This window comes from Sceloporus undulatus, chromosome 8 (genome assembly GCF_019175285.1).
Source record: "Sceloporus undulatus isolate JIND9_A2432 ecotype Alabama chromosome 8, SceUnd_v1.1, whole genome shotgun sequence".
Taxonomy (NCBI): domain Eukaryota; kingdom Metazoa; phylum Chordata; class Lepidosauria; order Squamata; family Phrynosomatidae; genus Sceloporus; species Sceloporus undulatus.
The window spans coordinates 14,403,354-14,428,092 of NC_056529.1; the positions used below are offsets into that span (position 1 = coordinate 14,403,354).

The 24,739-nt window shown below is 40.3% G+C and overlaps 1 protein-coding gene across 3 annotated transcripts in view; it reads left to right on the forward strand.

Annotated features, from left to right (window-relative positions):
- Nucleotides 1-24,739, forward strand: part of ADCY7 (adenylate cyclase 7) — a 79,292-nt gene that overhangs the window by 14,109 nt on the left and 40,444 nt on the right. For 2 of the 3 annotated variants that reach the window (XM_042437946.1, XM_042437947.1), the window contains exons 2-4: nt 206-298; nt 19,818-20,420; nt 21,525-21,731. In XM_042437946.1, the coding sequence (XP_042293880.1) occupies nt 20,250-20,420; nt 21,525-21,731 (378 nt within the window). In that variant the 5' untranslated portion in view covers nt 206-298; nt 19,818-20,249. Of the gene's footprint in view, nt 1-205; nt 299-19,817; nt 20,421-21,524; nt 21,732-21,755; nt 21,947-24,739 lie in introns of those variants that run through there. The other variant, XM_042437948.1, reaches the window with a different exon arrangement.

The window sequence follows — 24,739 nt, forward strand, 5'->3', positions numbered from 1 at the left end:
GCACATTAGACTTAGATCACTGAGCAATGGATTGAAACTACAGAAAAAGAGATTCCACCTGAACATTAGGAAGAATGTCCTGATGGTAAGAGCCATTTGACAGTGAGAGTGCTTTGACACTGTATTCCTGCATGGCAGGGAGTTGGGCTAGATGGGACTTCTGGTCTCTTCCACTTTTATGATTCTATCATTTTCTTCCATTCAGGAGCCAAAAAGAAAGAAAGAAAGAAAAGAAAAGAAAAGAAAAGAAAAGAAAGGCTGGAGATGAAATGGAAAGATAAGGAGAGAGGCTTGAGAGGTAAGACAAATTACAAATTTATCCCATTCTGGGTTTATGATGCTAGAGGAATTCATGGTGTCATTCCTTTAAGTGTGGGAAGCAGTATGGCTGTCAGGGTTAAGTAACTGTGTGTCTTCCCATACCTTTGAAATCTCCAGTGAAGCTGATGCCAAAGAGGCTTTAATATTGTATTGGACATACTATTCAGCATGAGAGTCTCTCTGTTAGACAAGATGGCAGGGTGACAATAGTCCTCATGCAAAAGGAATCATTCTCATGGAACAAGAAGATATAATCTCTACAGGAAGAAATGCTGTGGCTAGTTGGATCTTGAACTGTGGTGACAACATATCTCTCTCTGCAGGAAGAGATATTTATTTTTCTGCCTTGTGATGAATGGTGACAGAGTTGCTTTTGCTTCTAGGTTCACTTAAGGCTGAGAGAGGAAACCTATTTTTGATATGCAATATTTGGCTGATCTGTCAAGACTGTATTTATCTGTTTGGTGTAATTACTTCCTACCTGTATTGTTCTATATTTAAAGATTCAAGTCATTACTAACAGTTCCTCGGTTTTTAATTATTATTATGAGATCTTTATTATAACATATCTTTATTTGTATGCTAATCCATTTATTAAAAATGGCACTGATTTTTTTTTACTATAACGAGGGCTTTTGTGTAAAAGAACAAAACATCAAGTTATAAAATGTAAAATGCTTAAGCATGACAACCATAAGAACAAAAGGAACGCAACTAAAAGCTTCAACAGGAAAACCTGGCTTTCCTCCACCTCACTGAATTAATGCTGTTTGGCACCGCTCTATCCTTTGATTCCTGGGATTTGTAGTTTCTTGGCTCTCTAACAGAGAAGGCTAAATATCTCACAAAACTAAAAATCCACAGTGACCATGTGCTATTCCTCATGATCGCCCCACATGATGGCAACACAGTGCTCCAATTAATAATAATAATAATAATAGTAATAATTTTTATATGTTCTGCCTCTTCCAAGGATTGAAGCAGGATTACATCATCAAAATAATACAGTACAATTGAACAGTCAATAAAATACTAATTCTGAATTATACATCCCTATTAGTTCCTTAAAATCTCCAAACATCAACTCATATACCATCATACTTAGAGAGGGGGGGGGTCTTAATCATCATCTCTATACCAAATCCTATGGGAAAGCCCACTGGAAGAGATCCGTCTTTAGTGCCTTCTTAAAGGCATCTAAGGTAGTAATAAGATGGATCTCCTCCAGCAGACTATTCCATAATTTAAATTCAAAACTCGTTGTATTAAAAACATGACATTTTTCTTCCTTTCTGCAAAAGCAAACACAGACAAATGTTCCTTAAGAAAGAGTACAGGAGGGTGTTAGCCAAGAGAAAAGGAGAAGTTAAAATACTTATTTTCAAAGTTTGAGTGAAAAGAAGCCTAGATATCTTGATGGTACCAGATCTGATCTTGGAAGCTAAGCAGGGTCAGAACTGGATTGTATTTAGATGGTGCACTGCCAAGGAATGCAAAATGCTGTAGGCTGTATTTCTGAGGTGGGCAAACCATCTCTTGATCATTCCTTCTCTAAGAAAACTCTATGGACTTTATCACACAGGGAAAATCAGGGGTTTAAAGAGCCATTATCTTGTGAAAATCACATGATCTGGTGAAAGTTGTTCACATGACGGAGTGATTAAAGAGCCATTATCCCAGGAATAACCAGGCAATAAACAGCAACAAATAATTCATGGGGAATCCTTATGGTTTGTAAGTGAGTGGCTGCAGTACATGCATTTAACAACTGCACTACCAGTGAAACACACTGGATTGCCATAAATTGACAGATGGCTTCAAGGTAAGCCACCACACACACATGTGTGTGACTATACACACACACACCTATAATTCAGGTGAAAAGATGCTTCAGCATGGAAATGGTGAAGAACCATATACAAATCAGATGATAGAAAAGATTATGAGAGCCTTGTTTCAAGTCGAACCTTTGGTCCATCTCATTCAGGAGTGGGCAGCATGTGGCCTAGATGTAGTTGTTGTATTGCAACTCCTAGCAACCCAAGCTGGAAGTAAAGAATTAAAGGAGTTGTAGTCAAACTTCATTTGGATAGTTGTGACTGGCCATCACAGTCCATATGGTGACAGAAAAATGTTGCCTTCTGTGTGTTTAGTCACTGTGGCATTATGATAATCTTCTTTCTAGCAGTTATTTAAAACTTCTAGCAGTTAAAGACTACATTTCTCTCTCTCTCCTCTCTCCACTGTTTCAGATTTTGCTTGCTTCTTTCTCAAATATCATGCTTTATGGATAAATGTGATGAACAGATTACAGTAATTAACATAATCTGGCAAAGGAGAGGCAAGCAAAATAAATTACTAAAAAGCTTGAGAAGCTGTCCAAATAATTGGACTAGAACTCCAAAGATTTGACCCTTCTTAAGATGTGTGTGTTTGTGATGTTATTACATATTAGCTTTTAAATGTTGCCGTTCAAGGGCAAACTCTACAAAAGAGCGCTTGGCTTCTATCCAGGGCCACACATGAATAGCTTGATCCTGGCCTGGGGCTATCTGGCACACTTCTCCTTGTTGCTGGGTCAGACTTCATAGCAGCAATTGGAGAGAAGGAGAAAAGGCCCATGTACATCTTAAACCTAATTATTAATCCCAGCTCTAGCAGAACCACTGAACCCACTGCTGAATGGTAAGTCAACACTTACGTAAATCTCACCAATTCAGTGGGTCTCCTCTGACTGGGACTTGCAATTCGATTTAGGATTGGTTGGCTTTTTTTGGTCAACACCACTGGATTTTAAGACAAAAAGATTTTCATGTAGGATTTTACACACACACACACACACACACACACACACACACACACACACACACTCATAAACCTCTATGGCTAGATCTAAAGTTTCATTTCTTGCAACAGAGCTTTCCTCTGATGAAAGGGGAAAATTCTGGAATTCAACTCAAAATCCAACCAAAAATCTAAACAACCAAGTTGACCAGTTTCCATTCAAATTTGTTGTTGTGTGGCTTTATTTCCAATTTATGGTGGAAACCCCCAACTTTCATGGGGTTTTCTTGGCACGATTTGTTCAGAGGAGATTTACTATTGCCTTCCTCTGAGGCTGAGAGCATGTGACTCACCCAGGGTCATCCAGTGGGTTTCATGGCTGAGCTGGGAATCAAATCCTGGTTTCCAGAGGCAAGGTCCAACACGCAAACCACCGTTGGCAAATACCTTGCCTGAAAATTATTAATCTGGGTGCTGTATATTTATGTCTACAGTTGGCCCTTGGTATTCACAGATTCCTTATTCATGGATTCAACCATCCACGGCTTGAAATATATACACTATATATAAGGGACACCATTTTACTACACCACTGTATTTAATAGGACATGAGCATCCATGGATTTTGGTACCCACGGGGGATCCTAGACCCAAACCCCAGTGGATACCAAGGCCCAACTGTACATATTTACATAGAACTTAGTGCCATTATGTTTAATGGGACTTACTCTCAGTTAACTGTGCCAAGGATTGCCTCAATAGAAGTGAATGTGTTTTATGTTTGGCTGTTCCTAATATACAAACAGATTCCTTAATTGCATCGGTTCTCTATAAATGACTTTGGTGGTGTGAAAAGCAGCCCTGGCTGCAGGGAGTAGAGGTGTAGGTCTTTGTTATGCAACCCATCCAATGTTCTTCAGTCAAAATGAAATTGGCCCACAGACTGTTGCTACGGAAATGGGTTCCTGTGGTTATTGCTGTGTGCTGTGTGCAGGAAGGGTTTGTGTGTGCTTTTCAAACTCAAAAGCTGCTTAAAAAGCATGGCTTTAGTATTGCTTTCTTTTTCTGGAACTCTCCTACTCATAAACAGCAAGGGGCAAAACATTACCAAATCCGTTTTTTCTTTTCTTTTTGGAGGGTGGGGAGGAGTTGCAGTCTTGAAACCTGGCTTCTTGATTTCCTAGTGTATTACAAGGATGGGAAATGTGTGGGTCACATACAGATTCTAGGGGTGAAAATCCCACTCTTCCCCCCTGTGGAAGCATTTTTGCAATGTTTTGGAGCCTCCCCACAGTTTCAGACATAGGAAAGGTATCTTATGAAAATGGGACGTAAACTGGAAGTGAGTTCTGGTCACTGCCTGTTTTTTAAAAACATCTCTCCTTGGGGAAAATGCAACCCACATACCCTAGTGGCATTGGGATGCATTTGGTGAGCAAAACTGAGGTTATTTTGTAGTAGGGGATGTGCCGTCCTACATCTCTTAGGGGGCTAATTCACCCCATTAATCTCCCAAAATTGCCCACCCCATTGCACTGCTTGTAGTGACTGTTTACTCCTCCCTCCTCTCTTCTCACATTTTCACACTACAGTACACAGTTATAGTGCTGTATCCTATGGCTGCATCCTGTGGCATCCTGAAATTTACAGGGATGTAAGGCACTTGAGCCCTCTGGGAGAGAATTCTATATACCTCTCCCTAAGCTATAAATCACAGGATTCCATAGATGTCGCCATAGCAAAGTAGAATATAGCACTATAATTGTATAGTGTGAAAGGGCCTCAGATCCCATCAGATCTCAGAAGCAAAGAAAGGTTAGTAGGAGGAAGACCACCGGGGAGCACCAGAAGCAGTAAGGTATATTCAGAGGAAGGCAATGACAAACCACCTTTGAGTACTGTACTTGCCTAAAAAAACTCTGAAATTCATGGAATTGCCATAAGTCTACAGACAAACTGAAGACACATGCTACTACAACTATAGATGTGCCATAATTAGCCATCATGATCAGAATTCTTTTGTTTTCCATATAAAATTTCAACAACCCCATCCTCAAACCTTCATAGAAAATTTTAGCCCTCTTTAGCTTGGAAATAATATTTGGCTTACAGTGGCATATTGGTTTGTTCAGCCACGATTCCCATTTATTCCCCTAATGGAATTAAAGCCATTATGGACATCTGGAGTAAAATTGCAGCACAGATAATGTTTAACAGAGCTAATTAATGCAAGGCTGGCTAATTACAGGCCAGTTAAAAAAATTACAAATCAGAAGTTGAACTTGAGTTAATATTGTTACTGACCTGACAGGGCTGGCTCTTCCATGATCTGCTTTCCATAGGTGGCAGATGGTGGGGCGGTTGGCAGCACATCTGCCCTGCTATTGCCTTCCTGCTTTCCACGGAGCAGTGCCATTGCTGCTTTGGCTGCAGAATTCAGGACTTCCCACAACACTATGTTTCTCTCAGAAAGAGGCCCTTCCTCAGACTGATTTAGGCCAAGGGTTAGAACCATGTGGCCTTCCAGATATTGGAGTGCTCCATCTAGCATTTGTCACCATTGGCTATGGTGACATGAAATGTTGGATCTTGTAGTTCAACAACATCTGGAGGACTGCATGATTTAGGCATCAAGATTTCATGAACAGTTTCCCCAAACCCATGTCATTTCACAAATCTGATGGCCATATCTTAAGATTTTTAAAAATTAGTCAATAATTGAGAAAATAACACTGACAGATTTGCTCATCCAGGCATAAGGCTTGGAGAACTTCGGTCTTAAAAGTCTGGCTTTGAATCTCTCATTATTCGGCCATGTTTTGCGGGGTGCAGAATTAATTGGTTGTTCATCTTTTACAGTTACATGACAGGCAGGCATAGCATAATTTTCATCATAGAAGTAATAGAGTGGAACCTGTTTGGGCAGTGCAGATAGCTTCTGTTCAGTTCATTTCAGTTGCCCATCCCAAACCCAAAACTCCATTTTAAAAAGTTGGAATTCAGCTTCATTTGGGTTTGCCCAGAAAAAGAAGGGATGTGATGCCACTTTATGTGTTGACCTGAACAAGCTGAAGAATGTTCAGAGGAGGGTGACCATAATGGGGCCCTACGAACAGAGACTTAGGGAGCTGGGGATGTTTAGCCTGGAGAAGAGAAGGTAAAGAGGTGATATGATAGCCCTGTTTAAATATTTGAAGGGGTGTCATATTGAGGAGGGAGCAAACTTGTTTTCTGCTGGTCTAGAAACTTGGACATGGAGTAGTGAATTCAAGCTACAGGATAAGAGATTTCACCTCAACATTAGAACTTTCAGACAGTAAGAGCTGTTTGATCGTGGCACACACTCCCTTGGAGTGTAGTGGAGTCTCCTTCTTTGAAGGTCTTTAAACAGAGGCTGGATGGCCATCTGTTTGAGGTGCTTTGATTGTGTCTCCCTCCATGGCAGAATAGGGTTGGAATGGATGGCCCTTGGGGTCTTTTCCAAGTCTGTGGTTCCATGATTCTGTCACTTAGGGAGCGATGGTGCAGCTTGTGGGTAGGAGATTCATTGTAGAGGAGATGATCTCCCACCTTTTCCACAGCTGCCCACTTCTGAAACAAACAAGGTTGATGCACATATATATCAGCCTGAGGCTACCCTGATAGCTTAGTGGCCATGGTCAGCTAAAACTGGGTTTTTAGCACCATAGTAATTCTAGGGTCAGTTCAGAATTTTGTTTGCTTTGGCCTACAATCAGTTTCTAGTTTCAACTAATGTATTCTCACTGAATCATCTGATAAATATTAAACACTTACATAACTTGAGTACTAATGATATAGCTTCACACTTCAGGATCTTGTCTAGTTCCTTCATAGATTTCCAAGTCCTAGTCTTCTTCTGATGTTTTTTTTTTACTGCAGTCTTCATTCCATTTTCCATTAATTATATTTTTAAACATTTTACAGTGTTATTCTTTTAGCTATATCTATGTTAACTTTTATAAGCAGGGAAGTTATGATGTATTAATACTGATAACAATAGTCTTTTTAAAAGCCTGTTCAAAACAAGAGACAAAGAAACCATTTCTGTTTTGCTCTAAACCTGAAGCAACATTTACATCTCATCTGGTTCTGTCCGAAGCAGAGAGTTTTTCGAAAGCCTTCTGTTAAGTAAAGGGAATCACTAGATTTCTTATCAGATATGGCAGCCACCTAGATTTAAGCTTGACTTACTATGAATGTCAAAGGTGCCAGTAATTTAAAATAAATAGGCCAATTGCAAAAAGTTTGTGTTCGCCAAACATTAGCAAGTAGTGATCTCATGTCAGTAAACAGATTATAATCTTATTATACAGAAGTCAGCCAAAGTAATTTTACTGTCTGTGAATGAACATGAAGGAGGTGCTCCTTGTAGCAAAAGCAGTAAAAAGAATTGTGTTGCACATACAGCTTGGAAATTTTAAAAAAGCATTAAAATTCACTATATAATGTCACTAGGGTTGGTCAAACTGTTGCCTATGGACCACTACTTGCCATACGTTTCATTTAGGTGACCTTTTGAAAACCTGTGTGCAACAGCTGGGAATCTCTGTGTCAGCCTTGCTAATGCTGACAAATATTATACCTGAACCCCCCAATATTTGTTTATATTGTACATTCATATGATACATTTCCTCCAGTTTCCATCTCTAATCTTTCTTAAACTCTGAAGAACCAGTGTGTCATAGTGGTTTGAGTGTTGGACAACTACTCTGAAGTCCAGGGTTTGATTCGTCGCTTGGCCATGAAGCCCATTGGGTGACTTTGGGAAAGTCGTACTCTCTCAGTCTCAGAGAAAGGCAATGACCACCACCACCACCCTCGAACAAATCTTGTCAAGATAACACATGATAGCTTCACCATAGATTGGAAATGACTTGAAGGCACATAACAGACACAGTTTAATTTCTAGGAAAGAGCTGGGCCAGATATGAGCCCTGGAGTGCTGGGTAGTGTCTGTTGAGTCACCTCAATGGCAGCTCTAGGTTATAGGAAAGAGGCGTTGAGCAAGAAGTCTTCCTTGAATTGGCTTTTCCTTATGTTTGATGTTTTATAGTTGTCATGTTCACTTGCCTCTCCCTTCTGAGCTGAATTTTCACCATTGACTAGAACAGGAGTTGGAGTCATACAAGCTCCAGATATTAGATTCCTCCTCCTTCTCCATCGGCTGCTTTGGTTTGGGCTGCTAGAAGTTCAGCAAGTGGGATGGCAGAGGATTAATTGGGACTGTCCATGCCATATTTGGACAGTTGGACAGTATGCCCAATGGACCATAAAAATGTCCTCTGTGGCTGCAAGCAGCCTATGACCCATTCTCTGCTCATACCTTCTAGGATTGTTGTAAGAGTTAATACACATTATTCAGATGTTTAGTATTATCATATTTTCCGGCGTACAAGATGACTTTTGAACCCCTGAAAATCATCTTGAAAGTTGGGGGTCGTCTAATACGCTGGGCTAAGCCCGGCCTGCTCCCGCCTTCCCAAGCCCAGGCCTCTGCAGAGGCCGGGAAGGAGCACCTCTGCTGGTGCGAGGGCTGCTGGCTTTGCCCTCCTTCCAGGCCTCCGCTGAGGCCGGGAAGGAGCGCCTCCACCAGCGTGAGGGACGCCGGCCCTCCCCTCCTTCCTGGCCTCTGAGGAGACCCAGGCCTCCGCAGAGGCCGGGAAGGAGCGCCTCCACCGGCACGAAGGCCACTGGCTTTGCCCTCCTTCCAGACCTCTGCAGAGGCCGGGAAGGAGTGCCTCCACTGGCGTGAGGGGCACCAGCCCTCCCCTCCTTCCTGGCCTCTGAGGAGACCCAGGCCTCCCCAGAGGCCGGGAAGGAGCGCCTCTGCCGGTGTGAGTGAACGCCGGCCCTCTTGTCTTTGGATTTGGAGGAGGGGGTCTTATACTGTACAGCGATTATATCTTAAAGTCTAAATTTTAAAAAGAAAAGTTGGGGGCCGTCTTATACACCGGAAAATACGGTAATCTGTCCCAGCAGACTTTTCACAATAATAATCATGAAACTCTTAATTCCCAAGATTCTTTGTGTAGGGAGCAGCCAGGAGAAGACTGGCGTGAGGATTTTAACATTAATTTTGCCAAACATTAAAATGCCATAAATTTAAGATTATAATGTAATATTCTCCTTTAATTGTATTTCTCTGTTATGCCTTGCAGATTAGTGGAAATATTACCATCTCTCCAGGCTGGTAGCTCTTTATGTAGCTGCTTTAACGTATCACTGCTTATAACTGCTTGAATTGTTCCAAATCTTTATTAAGCAGCTAATTGCAGGATAGCTTTACTCCTTTTCTATCCAATGGGCTATTTAGTCTAGAATATCTTTGCTTCTGATGTTGTAGAACAAGAGGTAGAAAACAGCATCTATAATGAAAAGCAACCTCAATGTTGAGGACACTGTGTTTGGAAATTTAAAATAGGTCACTTGAAACTTAAAAGAATAATTGAGGTATTGATTTGTACAGTGGTTGAGATCAGTTGCAAGTTACCTCTGGCTGGAAAAATCTATCCATGGGGGCTTAATGAGGACCCTGGTGATCGGGAACTAATCGTACATCTTGAGCTTGGAAAAGGCACAAATTACAGCTGACTCCCACACTAGTGTGATAGCCTTCATTGCACCCTGGAGCTAACTTGCTTATGAAAATCAGTGTTATGAAAGTCATATTGTTCTTATCTAGAACAAATTGTAAAGTTAGCAGGTGGAAGAGTTTTCCTCTTTGAAGTGTGAAGCTTAAGCTCAACAACCTTGGCTGGGTGTAGTTCAACAGAACTTTGATAGTTGGGGTTTGGATGGGGCACTTTTGCAGATCATTGCAGGGCAATAATGGTCTCTAAACAGGGTGGTGCTTGGACCATTCTGAGTCTGGAGCAAGCTACCCAGATCTATGCTCCACTACTGTACTGTTGGGTATCTCCCAACAGAGAGCTTGTATGATGTGGATGTTTAGCCTGGAGAAGAGAAGGTTAAGAAGTGATATGATAGCCTTGTTTAAATTTTTGAAGGGATGTAATATTGAGAAGGGACCAAGCTTGTTTTCTGCTGTTCCAGAGACTAGGACCTGGAGCAATGGATGCAAGCTACAGGAAAAGAGATTCCACCTCAACATTAGGAGGAACTTCCTGACAGTAAGGGCTGTTCGACAGTGGAACAAACTCCCTCAGAGTCTCCTTCCTTGGAGGTCTAAACAGAGGCTGGATGGCCATCTGTCAGGGATGCTTTGATTGAGATTTCCTGCATGGCAGAATGGGGTTGGGCTGGATGGCTCTTGTGGTCTCTTCCAACTTTAGGATTTTATGATTCTATGTAGTGGTTTGAGCACTGGACTACAACTCTGGGGACCCTAGTTTGAATCCCTGCTTGGTCTTGGAAACATCCTGGTTGGCCTTCGACAAGCCATATCCTCAGCTTCTGAACTGCAGGTTAAAAACTCCTGTCCTGCCCCAATTTCTTGCTGCCTCCCTGCCATAAGCCTTGGCACTGATAAGTTCAACCAGTGACAGGAATGAAGTAATAAAGGCCAAGCTATCAGTTAAATTAGGATTTTTGTAATGAGTAAAATATTTTTAAAAACTTAATTGCTTTTCTTAATTTGGAGTTTTAGCATTAATTCCAGAATTATTAATTAAGCCAATAATGGACTGAATGGGGGAGGCTTAACAAATGCTATATTTTTTGCTTGTTCTTTATTAATCACAGACAGTTGTAAGAATCTTTGTTTATTGTTGTTCAGAATTAGAGTATATTATTTGTCATTGGTTACAAGATTTTAAACCAGGAGATGAGTACTCACCTGTACTCCGCTAGGGCTTTTAGTATAGCCTTAGCACAGGGACGTAGCCAAGGGGGGGGGGGGGGTTCTTGGGGGCCGGCCCCCCCCCCCCTTCCGTTAGATAAAATGAATAGTGTGTGCGGCTGCGCTGCCGCACCCAAGCCCTATTATAATGGTGGCACTTAGTCTGGACCTCCCCTTCCCAAAATCCTGGCTACATCCCTGCTTAGCATTCATTCCAGAATTAATACTAACTAACTTAAATGGCAATTTAACACAATTGTAATAGTTAAATCTCTGCCACCAGTAAATGTAATAGAATTCTGTTTTTAGCTACTTAACAGTTAATATATCAATCCTGTTCTGCAAACTTTCCAGCTCTGAGTTCGTCCCCTATCAAGTCATTGGGGTGACAACGTCTTGTGAAATATGAAACATGTACAGTCATGAATCTTCTCTGACTGAGAACAAATGAGGACTGTTTGTTTTTGTACTGCTAAGCTCTTTATCCTGTCAAATCACCTTTCCCCCTTTTCTTCTCTGAAATATACCTCTCAATTTGTAGCTGAATTGGTATAGGAATATAATAGTGAGGCAGATTATGAGGTGCCAAAATTATCTTCCAGAAAGTAAGTACTAGATAATGTGAAATGTTGCAAAGTTATGGTAGTCTTTCTTTTTCCCCCCCCCCCCCCCTTTTAAATATTTTAGGCCAGAGACCTCAGAAAGTCACCTGAGCTGAAAAAACCAAAACAACAATTAGAAATGCAACATATGCAATTCTGAGATGTGACTAACTAAATGGCAAAGCCTCCCAAACCTACCAGTTCAACAGGAGTGTAATTTGTTCTCAAACAATTGTAATATTAACATGAATAGTCTGATATCCATCTAAGTTCTAAATCCTATAGCTCCTGAGTGGGCATCTTGGAGATTGTAAGTTATAAATGGTTCATCATAATGTAAATGCTCTACTAGCATAACTCTGCTATGGCTCCCCATTTCCCCCAGGACTCATGATTTTGCTGTGTTTGTTGTTGATGTTCTTGTTGTTGTTAGATACCCTCGAGTCATTCCTGATTTATGTGGAAGCCTCAATTACACTTTAGAAGTGCCAGGAATGATCACATCCCTGGCGCTTCCACGACGTTTGGATGATGTTTCGACCACGTTTTACCCTGTGTCTGATAAGATCCCTAGTCTTCTTCTGATTTATTGACTGCAATTTCTACTCTGATCAGTGTTTGATACTGAAATAGTTAAAGAATTCCCTTTAACACTGATCAGATATTGATGCCCAACTATCCTGCCCTCATCAGGATGTGAGCAGCTGCCATTTGCACCAGTTCTAATTATGGTTAGCCACCTGGACAGTGGGTGTTTGACTAGTCTAACAAGGGTATCACATGAGAAAGAGTGATAAGGTTTTGAGTTATCATTCCTCAGTAGTTCCACATCTTTCTCTTATTGCCCCATATAGGATTGGTGAATCCTCAGCCCTTAAAATCCCACCCCCCAACATTATATTCCTGCCATGCTCTTTCACAATGATGTCTCCAAACCGATCTACTTCCATTCCCTGTGTAACCTAATATGTTGTCCCCAAATTCCAGGTTATTTGAACAAAGGTTTCTGTGTTTTTCTTCTCAGACATAGAGAAATAGGAACCAGCTGTTTACTGGGTTAAACTATTGGTCCATTTTCTTGGAATTGTATAAAAATACAATTTTGCAAGGCTTGCGGCAATTAAAGATCTACTAGGATAACATTTTTAAAAAAGAAATAAAGTTTTGAAAAAGTCACATTCAAAAAAGTTACATTTTGAATTTCAACCCCCAGAAATCCTCAGCCAACAGTTCTGTAGTATCAGTATGTAGACTGTAGAGAGATCTTGTATCACATTTGAGACTAACTGAAATAAAGAAGTTGGTAGCATGAGCATTTGTAGATGCCTGAGGAAGTAGACTGAAGTCTACGAAAGCTCATGCTGCCAACTTCTTTATTTCAGTTAGTCTCAAATGTGTTACAAGATTTCTCTACATACTGATTCTACAGACTAACACGACTATATCTTTGAGTTCTGTAGTATTGTAGTCTAAATGTAACATTTTCAAATTCTGAAATACTAATACTAAAAGAAAGAAAATATATATTTTGATTTTTGGCTAAAGTCAGGGATAAATCAACACAAAGCAAGTTAACAGCTTCTCTTTTCTTAGGACGACTCAGTAGTTACGGTTTTGCTTTTAGTTAATTTGGATGGGATTTTTTCCTTTATTACTATGTCTGCACCCATATTTTATTTTTAAACTTCGCTAATCTATAGTAACATTTACACATGCATTTTCCTTTTTATGTGTACTGTGGATGTGGAAGCCTGCTACTGGATGCAGGGCTTCTTTATTGAATCAGGGCTTGATTTACTTTAAGTTTGTTGTGTAGCTCACGTTTTTTAATTTATCGATTAAGTGATTAATATTTGTTTGATTGATTATAGGTCAGCAGAAGAAAGTATGAGTCTCCTGCTCAAAGCAAAGTATGATAGAGAAGGAACCAAATACTGTGCAGTCATGCATGCATTAGGCTCTCAATAGATAAGAACAGAAATGAAACTTGGAGTTATCAATAAGCAGTTCGGATATTTTGTGTTTAGACATGCTATTATTTTATTGCTGTTAGCCGCCCCGATTGACCTCAATGGGTGGGATATAAATAAATTATTATTATTATTATTATATTAGATTTGTGCATAAAATGACTAAAAAGTTGGGATCTGTTATTCTACTAAGAAAGTGAGCTCTTTGAAATTTCAAGAATACATGGAAGAAAGGAAATGGGTCTATGAAAACCAATAGACTTTTGCAGTGATGTTGTGGATACTGTATATGTATCTGTTCTTTTTTAATATTTGAGATAACATTAAATAAAAAATAATAATCAAGGCTGTTTTGTGTTTTGAGGTCTCTCAGTGCTAAACCAGACAGGACTCAAATAAGCATCTGGGCACTTGGGAGTTACAGTCCTCTTCCCCTTATGCCCAGGCTCTGGCAAGACTCCTCATGTTTCAAATCAAGTCAAAAGTTCATTCCTGGCCACAGAGACACTGGTTTTGCATTTGGTAAGCAGGTGACAGACTGTAGGGGCACTTGGAAGGGATTATGTAAGAGGGCCATGGAGGGTCAGATTCAGCATGAGTCATGGAGAAACTGGTTACCTAGACAGGGGAGAAATATCTGGTGTGATAAATGGATTCAAATGTGGGCTGGAAATCAAATTAAAACTTGTGGAGTATTGTATTTTGTTTGACAAATGTACAAGGCACTGGGTGGGGTGTTTGCAATGGAGAAAGAAGCTTTTTTAAAAAAATTGATCAGTAGTATACTGAAAGATGGTTGTTCCTTTTGGTGCAAATCATTTGTGGGATTAAATTATTACATCCCCCCCCCCAAAAAAAAATCAGTGATAATGAATTGGTTTGTTGATTGCTGTTGGATTTATTTTTCTTCTACTCTTTGCCAGGCTTGGATGATAAAGTGATAGGTAGAAGTTGATATCTTGTTACTGAAATTCTGATCACAGGGGGAAAAAAGAGTTTCTGGTTTCAGTCTGATTTGATGTAACTGAATTTGAAGGAAAAGGGTAATTGCTGTGACACATAGTCTAGAACGGTGGTTCTCAACCTCACAGGGGTCACCGGAGACTATCGCAAAACAAATATTTTTAATTACAGTTATAAGTAGCAACAAAAATAATTTTATGGTTGGGGGTCACCACAACATGAGGAACTGTATTAAAATTAGGAAGGTTCAGAACCACGGCTTTAGAACCATGGTGGGAAATGTGTGATCCTCCAAATGTTTTTGAACTATAACTCTCATCACCCATCACTATCAAGAGTGGTGGATGACTGCAATTGCAATCCAACAACATTTATACAATGTGAGCATTCTGTTTGTTGTATTGTTGAATGCTGTCGAGTTGATTTCCATTTATGGCAACCCTATGAAAGAGAGATCTCCAAATCACTTTTATTGTTATGGTCTTGCAAACTCGAGGCTGTGGCTTCTTTGATTGAGTCTATCCACCTGTAAAGAGATCTTTCTCATTTCCTACTGCCTTCTACCTTACCAAGCATTATTGTCTTTTCTAATGACTCATATCTTTTCATGAAATATCCAAAGTAGGACAGTCCCAGTTAAGTCATCTTGGCTTCTAGGGAGAGTTCAGTGCTGACTTACCCTTTGTCTTTTTTGTCTGATCAATGCCCTGTACAGACTGGCATTTTGTGGGCAGAGTCTGGGTGCAGCATCCTGATTCTGGATGCCTTGACTCCATCCCCAGCTCATCATGATAATGCGCACCATTCCAGACAGTGCACAGCACCATGGCACACCTCCGGCATTACATTCAGATGATGCAGCACCGAAAAGGTGCCATTCAACTGTGCCGCTGCAGCTATGGTGCCCTTTGAAGGGCTCAAAAGGAGCTGCTTTTTGCGGCTCCTTTTTGCGCCCACCAGAGGCCGGATCAGGGCTGTTGCATGAGGTTGCTGTGGCCCTGATCCAGCCAGGAAAGGGGCGGTCTGTATAGCCCCCAAGTTATCTACAGAACTTTGCTCTGACACCATATTTCAAATGAGTTGAACCTTTTCCTAACAACTGTCATTACTGTCCATCTTTTACAGCCATACATAGAAACCAGAAATATGATGGCATGGACAATCCTAACATTGATATTCAAATGTATTATATATCATTGCACTTATATGTTCTGTATCATTCAGAATTTTTACTGCCATTTCAGTGAATGGGATAGCACCTTTTGGGATTTAGGAGAACTCTGAAGAACGTAGACCTGTAGCGAATTCATAGAAGTGAATGGCATGTGCTAGTCTGTTCCATAAACTAGAAAACAGAGAGACCTGTTTTACAAATATGCAGCTAACAATAATGGGTTGCCAAACCAATGTCCCGGACTGTTTATACACATGCTCAGTGGAATTAAGGTACAAGTAATGTACCTATCTGTGATGTTTATGGTTTAAAACAAGTGAAAACCAAGGCACTCTTGGGGCAACAAATCCAATGTTTTCTGGTTGCTTTTGGCTGTGAGAGTAGAAGGGGGTCAGTGCTTCCAGGGCAGATTGACTCTTGTCTTTCACCATATATATATATATATATATATATGCATTAAAATAGAGTACTTATAATGACCCATGGATAAGTCGACTCAGGTTTGGGTCAATTTTTAACCTAAATTTCTATACCTATACATGCGTATATACAATAACTTTCAAAGCTCTGTGTGTACCCAGGTGCATTAATAAAAAGGGGGTGGGGATGGAATGGGGTAGAGAATTCCCCTGAAACAGATGCAGGAAGCCATTTCCTTTCATCTTTTCAATTTGGGTGTTGACAAGGAGCCTTTAGGGTAACTAAAACAAGACATTGTAAGAAGATCAAGGCTTTAAACTAATGCTGAAGGTCAGTAAGGCTTTGCTTTAATCAAATGTCAAAACATTTCACCGACTCCGGTAACTCCCTGTACAGTCTGCTGTTGCTTTGCCCTGCTATAAATAGCGGTTGTGTAGGCTTCTATAGTTTTCAAGTCAAGAAACTCTTGTTATCAGTTGTGCCTCTCTGCCCCACGTGTTTCAGAGGTGGAAGCAGGATATTTCATGACTCTTGTATGTTTAGGACTGCTCTTTCCATGTTCATGTGGTGCTCTATTCCCATTGGGACTTCATTTAAACAATTCCGTGACAATGGATATCGGGTAGTAAGGAAGCCATAGTTATAATAAGAGGGTTTTTTAATAACCCCATACAACAACTGATGTGCAATTGTTTTTCTCCTAGTATTTTATATCCACACATATTTGAAAGCCATTAGTAATTATCAGAGAACTGTGCTATTGTTTTATTTTTTTACATTTTCAAGGTTTTCAAACATCATTCTTCATATTTGGTACAACAGTGTTGGCAAAGTATGTATCTCCTATCCTATTATTATGCCTTCAATTGATGCATGTAATTCTGCAGAGATCTACATACTCCATGAATGTGATTACTCTTGTATGTAATTCTACAGGGATTTATTATACAGTGCAGGACTGGGACTTGGTTTTATTACTTTCATCCCTCTTTAGTCTATGGTCCTATAGGCCTGTTACAGACTGCCAAAATAAAGCTGCTTCGGGTCTCTTTGGAGGTATGCTATTTAAATGATGCATGGGTCCTAAGAGTCCGGAGGTCGCGCCAAAGCCACATTCCATTCCTAAGCACTGGAGTGCAGCTTTGGTGCAGCTTCTGGATTCTTATGGTGCATGCATCATTTAAATAGCATACCTCCAAAGAGACCCGAAGCAGCTTTATTTTGGCAGTCTGTAACAGGCCATAGACATTTAATTGGGACTGTGTTATTGATGCAATTGAAGGTTAAAACTGACTAGCTGTGATTGCACTGTCTTGACTACCATTCTAGGCTGACTTGGAACTAAGACCCACTGAATACAATGGGGTTGGTTTCCATTTGTGTAATAATGACTTATTTGTTATAACTTTTTATGGTCAGTTTCAGGAAAAAAAATCAGTTCACCTATCTGTGAAATGTACCTTGCCCTGAAGAGAAAATCTCAGAATACTCATCATTTAATATTGCTTCTCAAGAACATTTCTTTTTCATACTTATTTTCTTGGTTGGCAACCCCTAGTAAATTAAATGAGTCAATATTAATTAGGTGTCTCTGGCTGATCATGTTCTCCTTTTTAACATACCTTGTTTATATTCATAAAAGATATAAATGATAACCTCTGTTTCTGTTGCATAAGCTGACTGCCCCTCCAAAGAAGTTGTCTGCTGTAAATATGCATGTGTAACACATAAAAACAAGTAATTCTTTAGTGTTTTGGAATAGGGGCAACTGATGTTTTTCATGTCAGTAAAGTAGGGAACCCACCTGAGGATTTAATCTGAACTTTGAAGGAGCTATCAGATGTGCTATATTCTCCCTGCCTCATATAGGTTGGATATTTACCCTTGGATTCCCTTAGATAGATATATCTCCTTGGGTATTTCCTTTAAAGTTCACAGCCAGGAATGGATTCGTTGTCCCACCAACATGGAGCCATCAGCTGACACTGATTTGGAACACTTGTTTTGACACTTGCACATATGTGGGTGGTTGATCAACTAAAAGCTCAGAAGTAGTATAGTAATTCATTGCTATTACTCATTACAGTGTAAATACAAAGTAACTAATTCCAAATTAGGAATTAGACAATGAGGAAGTAGACTTAAGTCTACAAAAGCTGCCAACTTCTTTCTTTAATTAGTATCAAACGTGCTACAAGGTCTCTTTACATGTAATTCCATTGCATTTTCTCCTTTACTTTTCCTTACTGGAGAGAAGTAATGAAGTAAGTAAGTGTTATGAAACTTGAAAAGATCCTGTTAAAATGCCTCTAAAAATGCATTTAAAAATAAAGTTGAAACCTAACTAGAAAGTGTTACGTATCATTACTTGAATCACATCCATTGCTGTAACTCTCTATGGTGCCCCTAGTTGTTCACAATCAAATCAGTCATTAGTTTTGCAAATTGTGAATGATTCCTCACCCTGAAAATCCCTGTTTGCCCTGGGATCCTTAGGAAAGACCATGTCTCCTAAGTCTTGCCACTTTCACAGGCACATGGCAATGCCTTCTCACTGGCTGCCCTGGGACTTCTAAACTCCCTTCCTAGGAAGACTAGATCATCCTTCGACTTGCCATCCATCCATCCATGTATTTTTTAAAATGGTTACAGGTTTTGTAAACTTAAGGTTTTTTGTTAAAAAGAAAGGACTTTTAAGAGGGTGCTGTCCTGTTTTAATTGTACTTTTAAAAACTGTTTTTTTTAAACACGGTTTCTCATTGTATGTTTTATGCAAAGGGATCTTGTAGCACCTTGGAGACTGTGTGAAAAAAGTTGCAAAATTTTGTAGACATAAGATTTCGTAGACTTCCTCCATGCGTCCGAGGAAGTCGACCCAGTCTATGGAAGCTCATGTTACAACCTCTTTCGCTCAGTTAGTCTCCAAGGTGCTGCAAGATCCCTTTGCATTCTGATATTCCAGACTGCCATGGCTCTGATTTATATTGTATATTTTAAATTGTTTGAAATGTTGATAGTTTGATTGCATTTTCATGGTATATGTTTTTAACTACACTGTATTGCTTTTTAATTTCTAAGCAGCCTTGAATCTTGGTTCTGGGGAAAAGGTGGAATATAAATAAAGATGATAATAATTGTGGTGGTGGTGGTGATGGATGATGATGATGGCAGCATAAATGTGTTCCTTCCGTGGCTATGCCTCCTTAAATATAGCTCATAATAGGACACTATATTGATTGGACTCCTGATTTTCTGGGCTAGCCTGCTCAGTTTCTGTCCTGATCAGGGAAGAAAAGACTTTCCTTCTCCCATGGCAACCCCAAAAATTCACAGTATAGGAGAGACAGCCTCCTCCTTTCCTCTCTCTTAGGCTGTGTGGAATTCCTTCTCTTTCCTGCATGGGATTCCTGGTTGCTACAGGTGACCAGGTACGTCATTCAACACAAAGCTGCTCTAATATTTCCTCAGTCCTTGCGGGTAATTATAGCATGCATGTTGAAAGGCTGCAACACTGAATACTGCAGAAGGAGAACAATTTATACCATGTTAAACAATATTTGGTTATAATAAGGACATAATGTTAAAGAGCCTGTTGTGGCTCCTTCTCTCGGGAGAAGAGGCTTTGTACTTCCCTGGTACTTTTTGCTAAACAATATTTGCCTTGGGTCCGAAGAACACACACTTCTTCTTAAACAAAGGCACACCTGCTATAGAGAAGCCCTTTTTAAAAAGTCACCCTCTGTCCTTTTTTCTCCTCTTTACAGTTTTGTCCCACAAAGCACTCATCTGAGGGAATTGCTGACAGCTCCTGAAAGATGTTTGAATGAATAAAGGCAAAACAGCAACAGCCTCCCATCAACAGGACAAATAGCAATCAAGTCTAGAAAAACATGTGTGGAACTGTTGATGAGTAGCACATGGCTTTGGAGTGGAGGAGAAGGAGGAGGAGGAGGAGAAGGAGGAGGGAGGGCACTGCTTTTCCAGTTCACAGCGAGATCCGAAGGACTTAATGCTTATAAGAAGAGAGATGCTAACGCAGGACCCGGCTGTACCGATGTGGCCGAACAAGGCAGACCCGGCAGCTATTTGACTGGTGGGAGTCACAGTGGCAATTGCTACTTGGACCTGCACAGATCTGTCTGACCTGCTGTGTGAGAGGAGAAAGAGAAGGACCCAGAAGCAAAACAGAATTTAAAATGCCAGCTAAAGGCAAATACTTTTTTAATGAAAGCGAAGGCTGCAAGATAGCTGACCCTTTGTATGAGAAGTATCGCTATTCAAGTCAGCAGCATCCTCTCCTTTTCTTCTTGCTCTTCATTGCCGTTGCCTATTGTATGACGCTTGTCATCGTTCTCGTCAGCTACGATGTGAGTATACATTGCTGCTTTTGGTATGCTTTGGGTTGAAGCATAGATACATTACTTTAAAATATAAAGGGACCCGGCATGAGACAGGGCATTGGAAACATCACTTTACAATTTGTGTATTCATTCAGAACAGCCTATAGTTTAGATTAAAATGACATCAAAGTAGAAAATTGGATTCTTCCATATAATGGAGGGTGGGAAAGCTTTACTCAGGTGCTGCATATTTTAATGCAACTCTGATTTCCGGGTTAAACCTAATTGTTACCAATTAGATTGGAAACTGTTAATCAGTGTCAAATGATGAAGCTATGAATCTTGCTTTATATAATGTGATGACTTTCAGAGTCGTACTTTTATATTGGCAATGCAGCTTAATAGCATGATGTGTGCTATTCATACAGAAGGTCCCAGGTTCAGTTTTTGGCATCTCCAGTTAAAAGGATCAGATAGTACGTGGTTGTTGTTATTGCTGTTTCAAATGATTTCCAGCATACGACAAGCCTAAGGCAAGCCATCATTGGCTTTTCTTGGCAAGATTTGTTCAAATGCCTTTGTCTTCCTTTGAGACTGAGAGAGAATGACTGGCCCAAGCTCATCCACCCCCAAACTGAACCTGGGACCTTCTGCAGTGATAGAAAAGACATTTTGCCTGATACTTTCCAGTCAGAGTAAATTAGTGGTGAGCATAATGTAGAACAGAATATACTGGTAGATCTTGGGTGATTTCAATAGATCAGCAGGATTTCTGAGTCACACCAAAGTGACTCTCTCATATCTTAAGTTGTTAGAGCAGAAATGAAGAAAGCATGAGGTAAACAGGAATTTGTTTTTGTGTGGAAGAACCATGAGCTATTTTCACTTCTTATATTCGGAGCAGATTCTTGGGCTTGTGGTTGTTAAAGTTTAAATGTATGACTTTTGATCTAGTAAATGTGCAGACACACATGCCAAGCAAACAGATATAGTACTTCAGTTGCCTTTCTTTGTTTCTTTATTTCTAATGTGTAAAAGATTATTATGTTCTGATACGTTCAAAACTGCAAATTGCTTTGGAATTGTTTTGTCAAGTCCACGACTGCATAACTTTTGCTTTATCTTTAACAGGAACCTCGTGATCACCTTGCCTTTGTCATTACAGTGAGCATTGCTCTCATGATCTTTATAATCATGTATGTGCTGGTTTATATCGAATACTTCTTTTGGTGCCAGCTGGAACTGTTCGCTGTCACGATTTGGATCTGCTTGCTGGCCATAGGATATGTGTCTATTTTTGACAAGAGAAATACCTCTCAACTTTCTGCATGGGAACAGGTATTTACCGTGTCAATTCATCTGTCTCCAAGTCCTTCCTTCAAAGTGTTCGCTGTATACAGCAAACCAACTCCGACCTCGTGCTCTCAAGCATGTACAGCAACCAACTCCAATCTGGTGCCGACCTGCACTATGCATCCTATCATCCTTGACCACTGGTCACGCTGGCTGGGGCTGGTGGGAATTGTAGTACAAAAGCATACTGGAGAAGGCTGGTATGTGCCCTCTATATTCACCTCAATTTGCTTTTGTCCACCATCCCATGAGGGTAGTTTAGGTTCTGAGATACTGACTGATGAAAAATTATCCAACAATCTGAGTTTAACAAATGAGTGGGAATTTGAAGGTGGATTTTCCCAATCTAAGCTGGGCATTATATCCACATTATTATTATTATTATCATCATTTATTTATAAAGCGCCGTCCATGTACATGGTGCTTTGCAAACACCATTTCAGTAATACCGCCTATCTCTTCTGTGTTTAATTAAATTAATTTTAAAACCCATGTTTAAAAGAAATGAAATGGTTTCAAATTTAGGGCTGCCTGGATCTCCCTAGATGCTGCTCATTATGCAAATAGGCATGGTTAATCACCTGCAGGGCGAGGAATCGTTTAATTATGACATCAATTTGCAAAACCAATACTGATTTGATTGTGAGCAATTAGGGGCACCATAGAGAGTTCCAGCTCTGGGTGTGCTTTAGAGAAATGGTATGTAAAACTGGGGAGATAGAAAACCTGCCTCAAATGGATAAGAATATGCGCAATGCCCTTGTGGACGTTTGCATGTGACAGGATTTGATTATGTGGTGTCTCTGGCTTAGAGGCAGCTAACATCATAAAAGGTACCAAACTGTGTCATACCAATACATGAGTATGCAAACATAAGAGGCGACTCCTTTTGCAGAGTGTTTGAACATAAACATACATAAGATTATCATAAGCAGAGAATCTGGTATTACACTTCAAAGGATGCATGATATTGTGTTTATATCTGGTATTTCCTTCAAAGGATCTCGGGGGGATTCTCTTTTTCCCTTCCATGTTCTCATAAGAAATAAGTGAGGTCAGTAGAGGAGAGGGATAGAAAGCAAGCAAGTGGTAAACCTATGGTGCTATAGGACATGGGTAGGCAGAAAGTAGATCGGAGTCTGCTGGAAAACCTTGGCTGATTTGTCATAGACCAGCAAAGGTTTCTAACTCCCAGTGATCGAACAGTAGCAACAGAAACACCCCTCTTCCCCCCAAAGTTAGGGAGCTGGAATGAAGAAAAAGAATGGATAAGGCCTGGAGTGATTGTAGACCAGGTTCTGATCCAAAGCAACCTACTTCATAATTTGTATGCATTTTTGCCTCACACCATCTGGATCTGGTTGGTGAGGAAAGAGAAAATTAGGTTTGGTAAGTCTGCCCATTGCTATGATGTGGTGCTATTTCAGGATATTTTCGTGCTCCTTCAGTAGCTTCAGAAGGAAATCAGTAATATCAGACCAGTCCTCCTAAAAGACAACTTATCCATCTTGAAATTGACAGTGGTTGGTCTATTCTAAAATGCAATTTCAGTCCACAAAGAGTTACGGTGGTGGATGCTCTATGTGAATAGATGAACATTCCTGCTAGCGCATTGCTCCTCTGCAGTGAACAGGCTTCCTGAAAGAAAATAATTTGTTTGAGAATGATTAGGAAAAAACAGTGAGAAGTTGGATATGTTAATCATGACAGAAAACCTAATCATAGCATGGAATGCTATGACTATTTTTTCCTGCTGGTTCTTGTCCAGGGGTCTGGATAATTTTCCCAATGCACTTGAATGCTAGCTATATTTTTGCTGAAGAAAATCTTGGATGTGGTTAGACAAGATTTGGTACTGTTTCAGTTTGTGGGTTCTGGAATCCCACAGTCCACTAATGAGATCCTGATGCAAAATAGGGAAAGGCAATGGGGTCGGGTTCTTACTGCCATTGATGAATCACATCATATATTGGTTGACTGGCCAAACCCAAAGGGAGCTCAATAATGGCTCCTTTTCATCCTAGAATGAAGTGACCAGAGGGTTCTGTCCTGGGCCTAGTGCTATTCAACATCTTTATCAGTGACTTGGCTGACAGAATTGGGGGCATACTTATCAAATTTGCAGATGACACAAAATTAGGAGGAATAGCTAATACCACAGAAGACAGGATCAAAATTCAAAATGACCTGACTAGAAAGCTGGGCCAAAGCTAATAAAATGAAATTCAGTACGGAGAAATGTAAGGTACTGCACTTAGGGTAGAAAAACAAAATGCATAGATATAGGATGGGGGACACCTGGCTGAATGAGACTATGTGTGAAATGGATCTAGGAGTCCAAGTAGATCACAAGTTGAACATGGGTCAACAGTGCGATGCGGCAGCTAAAAAGGCCAAAGTGATTTTAGGATGCATAAATAGAAGTACAGTGCGCCCTTGTTTTACGCGGGGGATCCGTTCCGCCCCCCGTGTAAAACAAAAAGCGTGTATGCTCGAGCCCCATTACAAGTAATGGGGCTCGTGCTTGCGGTGCTGCGTGGTGGCGGTGCGCCATTGTTTCTTCTGGCGCATGGTGCCAAAAGAAGCATTGCTGCTTTCAGCATATGCTGAAAGCAACATATAATGCACCCGCGTATGATGCAGACGCACTGTATAGTGTCTAGATAAAGGGAAGTAATAGTGCCACTCTCTTCTGCTCTGGTCAGGCCCCACCTGGAATATTGTGTCCAGTTCTGGGCACCACAATTCAAAAAGGAGCGTGTCCTAAGGAGGGCAACTAAAATGGTGAAGTGTCTGGAAACCATGCCCTATGAGAAACGACTCAGGGAACTGGGCATGTTTAGCCTTGAGAAAAGAAGGTTAAGAGGTGATATGATAGTCCTGTTTAAATACTTGAAGGGATGTCATATTGAGGAGGGAGCAAGCTTGTTTTCTGCTGCTCCAGAGACTAGGGTTTATAAAATGGGTTTATAAAGAAATATAAATAAAAATTG